The 6,247-nt window shown below is 39.7% G+C and overlaps 1 protein-coding gene across 1 annotated transcript in view; it reads left to right on the top strand.

Moving 5' to 3' along the window:
- Nucleotides 1-6,247, top strand: part of SCEL (sciellin) — a 72,405-nt gene that overhangs the window by 17,162 nt on the left and 48,996 nt on the right. The window contains exon 3 of the mRNA XM_075061742.1: nucleotides 839-911. Within this exon, the coding sequence (XP_074917843.1) occupies nucleotides 839-911 (73 nt within the window). The remainder of the gene's footprint in view (nucleotides 1-838; nucleotides 912-6,247) is intronic.

Raw genomic sequence — 6,247 nt, 5'->3', positions numbered from 1 at the left:
AGTGTGGACACACTGCAGCGCTGGTCGCTGTCAGTGTGGACACACTGCAGCACTGGCCGTACACAGCTGTACACAGCCGTACACACTGGCCGTACACAGCTGTAACTGCCAGCGCTGCAAAACTGTAAGTGTAGACAAAGCCAGAGAGAAGAGGAAAGGTTATAAAGGTGAGAGCTGGAGAGGGAAGAAGAAAGAAAGTGAAGAATGAAGCAAGGGGAAAAAGAGAGGCGAAGGGGAAGAAAAACAACCCAAAACATAGAACATGTAACAGAAGGGAATGGCAGTTTTTCTCTCTTCTCCAACATCCAAATCCTCCTGCACAAACTATCCTGACCCGGCCCCCTAATATCATTCTAATAAAATAACCTGTGAATCCTAGGATCCTGTGAATCCTTCTCCTTTAGGACAAGCATCTTATTTTCCACACTTTACAGCTGGTTGATGTAGAAAGCTAGCTTAGTTTTAAATAAATTATGTCTCAAATTATTAAACAATTTGAAGTATTTGCAGCAGCCCAACATTTCAGATGTGATTTTTTTGTTTATATGAATTCATGTATCAGACGGTTAGTATTAAGGTTTGGACAATTCATATTCTACTGATATCTCTGGCTCTGAGAGGCTTTCATGACTCCTTGAAGACCTCAAGTATTTCTTGATAAGGTTCTGGTTTGTAGTGAGTATTTATTAAGATGCTTTTAATTTTTGAAATCTAGCTATTAATACTGCTAAAACCCTCCAAGATACAGCATGTTTCACCATCCAAAACATTTCTAACCGTCTTTGTAGCTAATTCTTAATCTCACCACAGTGTTGTTCTTTAATGTTTTTTCTTTTAGATCCCAAAGGAGGATCCATCCCTGAATAAAATGTCAACCTTCACCATAGGAAAATCATCCCCTAATCAAAGTGGTATGTAGATACTGTTAGGGTATTTAAAGGTATTTAAAGGTATTTAAATATTTCAGGGTATTTAAAGCATAACAAGCCCTTTTCATTGCATGTATGCAGTATGTGAACTTAATCCAAGTGCCATTGTGCCCTCCATATTCTTGTTTCAATACGGTTTCAAATCAGACTGCATGCTGCCCACCCTAGAACAATGGCGGACTACTTCTTTGATTAGGCAATGCATGTGAGGACCGGTTTGGGAGGTGGAGGCAGCGGTGCTGCTTGATCCTTATCAGCATTTTCATTCTGTCTGAAGTGCTGGGAATGCCAGCACCATACAAGGGAAGAGTGGGGGAGGGAAACAGCAGGGCTAGAGCATGGCTTCCGCTCGCATTAGTGCCTGTGGTTACCCTGGAGACCAAGGAGCAGCATAGTTGGGGACATGCTCAGCTGCTGTTGAGGGAATCAGAGAGAACAGGCAGTGTGAGCACAGCAGGTTAAGGATTTGCAGCGAGAGAAGGGGAGGGGCAGGTTTACTCCCTGCAACATTGTCCCTCTCCCCAGTACACCTGGTAATTTCAGATTGTTGGAGAGGGAGAGACTGGAGAAAGAGGACTTGGGAAGACAGGACAGAGGGAAAGAAAATATAATTGTTTGGTGGTTATCAGGCAAGATTTTTTTACTGTCAACCCCGTCTGTAATAATGCCTTAGAAAGGAGAAATATGGATGGGTGATTAGGAAAAGACTGGTGGCAAAAGGTTGGGTGTTTGGGTTCTGCTTGGATAAATGTCCAGATGCTTATTAGAAGCCTAATGATGCCTATTCTTCTGCATTTGACACAATTGTGTTAAAAATCTTTAAAGATTTCAAGCACTTCAGGTTCTGGTTTTGGCTGGACACCTAGGGTCCTCTCCTATGAAAATGGACATCAGTTACAATTTTACCACTGGCTACATTGTAAGCAGGATCAGAACCCAGCCATGGAAAGACTCATAGCTGAACATTTCAGAACCTCAGAAAAGGCTTTGTCCCACACCAGCTTCAAAACAAGCAAAGGCTAAACAGGCGTATTACTTCCCCATATCTATTAAAATTAGGACCGTCAAACGATTACAAAAGTTAATCACGATTAATCGTGAGATTTTAAAAAAATCATGATTAATCGCAGTTTTAATCACATTGTTAAACAGTAACAGCATACCATTTATTTAAATATTTTACATGTTTTTCTACATTTTCAACGATATTGATTTCAATTACAGCACAGAATACAAAGTGCACACTGCTCACTTTATATTACTATTTTTTATTACAAATATTTGCACAGTAAAAAGGATAAAAGAAATAGTGTTTTTCACTTCACCTCTTACAAGTGCTGTAGTGCAATCTCTTTATCGTGAAAGTGCAATTTACAAATGTAGAATTTTTTTGTTACATAACTGCACTCAAAAACAAAACACTGTACACTTTGTATTCTGTGTTGTAATTGAATTCAATACAGTTGAAAATGTAGAAAAACATCCAAAACGATTTATAATAAATTTCAATTGGCATTCTATGATTGTTTAACAGTGCGATTAAAACTGATTAATCGCAATTAATTTTTTTAATCAAGTTAATTTGCTTTGAGTTAATTGCTTGAGTTAACTGTGATCAATTGACAGCCTTAATTAAAATGTTTTCCTTGGTTTTAAGAAAATATGTTTATACTGCCATTTTAAATAACTGAAATATAAATCTCTGTTTGTTGCTGCATTGCCATAGAGCATCCATAGGGGATAGCAAAGAAGCTCACTACATAAAGGAGAACGCCTCAAACAGGAATTCTTGTGGAGCAAAGCCCCCGTTACATGCTTGAAATGGCTGCAGCATGTGCTCGGTGCCATGTAAAGCTTACAGCTCAGTTTTGCAGATGCATTAAAGGCTGCTCCTTGTATCCTCCCCTCCCTTTTGTACTTGCTCAAGGGCTAAGGACAAGCTGCAGCAAAATATATACATTAAATCTGTATAAGCACATTAATATATTTCATTCTTGACTTGATCAGTACAGATACAGTTTGGTGCAGATAGGGCCACTGTCATAAGTAGATAGGTAAGGGTTAATTTTCTTTTACCTGTAAAGGGTGAACAAAGGGGGAACCAAACACCTGACCAGAGGACCAATCAGAGACCTGGATTTTTTTTAAAGTCTGGGAGGGAACTGGAAACTCGGGGTCTTTTTGTTTTCCTCGGCTGTGAGTAAACAAGCTTTGTCTCTAACTCATCTTCTTTTCAATATTCTAACTAAACATCTGTGAGTAACAAAGGAAACAAAGTAATAGAGCTGTTTATTTGCTTTGGTGTTTACATATGTTTTAGTGTATATATTTGAACAGAGAATGGAGGTTAGAAGAAAGCTTGTTACTCACAGCCTTGTTTACTCACAGCCGACGAGGAAAACAAAAGACCGAGTTTCCAGTTCCCTCCCAGACTTTAAAAAAAAATCCAGGTCTCTGATTGGTCCTCTGGTCAGGTGTTTGGTTCCCCCTTTGTTCACCCTTTACAGGTAAAAGAAAATTAACCCTTACCTATCTACTTATGACAGCCACATATACTGTAGAAACGCACATTAACAGTAAACTATTTGCACGGCAGTATTACAAGCAAACATTAAATGCATATTGTTTAGCTGCTGCCTCTAGATGGGACTTCATTTCAAGTTAATTGGATTATTAAATTAAGAAGTATTAAAAAATCCAAAATGGACTTTTGGAGTAATTTTACTTTCATGATGTGCCACTGGGGAGAAATGAATGTTCCACACACTAGGCTTGATGTACTCTTGGGTATATACTGATGTGCATCTTGAAAACACCACATCTATGCTTGTGCTTATGCTTAATAGCAGATTTTTAGAGACGTGGGTATATATTGATGTGCACCTTGAAAACACCACATCTATGCTTGTGCTTATGCGTAATAGCAGATTTTTAGAGACGTATGAGAATGTAACTTACTTTAGAGCAGAACCTTAAATGTGTTGGAAAAGGTTTGCTGGGGTCCTTTGCTAAAATTATGCTACCAATATGAAGGGAGTGCTGGGAAGATTTCCTTATTTCCAATGGAGTTCTTCCTTTTGGATACTGCTAATCCATTCTTGCGAAGATGGAGGCTTGGGGCTCATAAAAATAATTTTGAAGAGCAAACGTTTTGCACCAGATGTAAGGTATTAAAAAAAATTACTTGGAGGAGGAGAGCGTACAGTTCCCTTTACAAAGGCTTCAAACTTCCATCCTCAGTTGTCAAAAGTAGGAAGTTCTATTTGTCTGCCTGCCTATTGTTATTGTTATTCCATGTCTTTCACGATACTACAGAATATTATGCTATATTATCAATACACTGAGCAAAGTATACATTTTATAGCAATTGCATTTAATATAGGTTTGATTGCTAATTATTGCTGCCTCCATCTTTGACTGTAGCTATGAGGAAAAAAATGTTTAAATGGAAAAAAAAATGAATACCTTTCCCACTCCTTCACCCCTCCACTCTGCAAGAATTAAGGTGTAGATTTTTAACAGTGGAGATAAGTTGTTCCAATAGTTAACTATGTAGAAATGCACTGGACTCCCTATCACTTGAAGTTTTTAAATGAAAAATGGATATCTTACTAAAAGATATGCTATAGCTCAAACAGAAGTTATGGGCTTGCTGCAGAAATTATTGGGTGAGGTTCTTTGGCTTGTGTTAGGAGGCAGTCAGACTAAATCAGGGATTGGCAACATTTGGCATGCGGCCCGCCAGGGTAAGCACCCTGGCGGGCCAGGCCGTTTGTTTACTTGCTGTGTCCACAGGTTTGGCCGATTGCGGCTCACACTGGCCGTGGTTTGCCATTCCAGGCTAATGGGGGCTGTGGGAAGCAGTGGTCAGCCCATCCCTTGGACCACGCTGCTTCCCGCATTGGCCTGGGACAGCGAACTGCGGCCAGTGGGAGCCACGATAGGCTGAACCTGCGAATGCAGCAGGTAAACAAACTGGCCCGGCCCACCACGGCGCTTACCCTGGTGAGCTGTGTGCCAAAGGTTGACGATCCCTGAACGAAATGATTATAATGACTCCTTCTGGCCTTAAAAACCTATGACTCTAAGTGCATGGTACAAAGGATATACCACAGTGCAAGAGAAGGAGAAATTAGGGAGACATTTTTGGAAGCTTATATTAAAATATTAGTAACATCACTGGTCCAGTGACAAAAGTCTGTCCTTGATTCTGCATGTGAACATCCCAGTCATCCTATAGGGAACCACAGAAAATGGTAGAGGACATGTTAAGGCTTGCAGTCTTTTCTTGATTTTAAATGTAATACAGAATTCCATCTTTGTACTCTGACATTGTTTTTTTACTAAAGAAAATATTTCTGAAGAACGTACTCCAGGCTCTCTCCGTTAAAACAAACAATCGTCTCCTTTGCGGTGTTGCACTTTCTCTATCTGGCCTATGTATTTGTGGTTCTTCATACTTGTCACTACACTTGAATTTCATGAATAAAAGGAACTTGGCTTCCTTTTTTCACAAGTCAGAGCAAAATACTGGTGTGACAAATGAAAACAATACTGACTGTGTGTACTCTGTTTGTGAAGTGATATGTCTTTCCAAACACGAAGGGCATAATCATATACTTTCAATCTGAATGACATTTAGTTATATCTGCTCATATCCATTTTGAAGTGTTTTTGCTGTGGTGCTCAGAGGCTAGGCATGATATAGTAATCCAATAGGCTTCCCAAAAGAAAGGGTGCAGAACCCATTGTTTCTTAGCACTCCAATTTTATTGAGTAAATTCGTGTCCTTAATGAGGGTCTCATATGTACATGTCATATATCTAATTTGTCACCTCCAACTTGGCTTCAAAAGGAGTTTCCATGTGTCATGACTGCAGGATTGAGCCTCCACTGCAGCTGAACACACAATTAAAGGGAAGGTGCAGTAATGGTAGAAAACAAAGTGATGGTAAGGAGCTCAGATAGGGAGAAAAGGATATACACCACTACCCCAATATAACACGACATGATATAACATGAATTCGGATATAATGCGGTAAAGCAGTGCTCCGGGGATGGGGAGGGGCAGGGCTGCGCACTCCGGTGGATCAAAGCAAGATCAATACAACACAGTTTCACCTATAACGCGGTAAGATTTTTTGGCTCCCAAGGACAGCGTTATATTGAGGTAGAGATGTAGCTGTAATAGGCTTAAGAATGAACGGGAAGGATTTTCCCTTGGGGCCAAACTACCACTAAAAGCACAATTATTCACGGCTGTCTAATACACTGAGAATATGTTCTCATGGATCATGTGAAATAATATTCTTCAGTGT

This window comes from Chelonoidis abingdonii, chromosome 1 (assembly GCF_003597395.2).
Source record: "Chelonoidis abingdonii isolate Lonesome George chromosome 1, CheloAbing_2.0, whole genome shotgun sequence".
NCBI classification, from domain to species: domain Eukaryota; kingdom Metazoa; phylum Chordata; order Testudines; family Testudinidae; genus Chelonoidis; species Chelonoidis abingdonii.
This window is presented reverse-complemented; position numbering and strand designations above follow the sequence as displayed.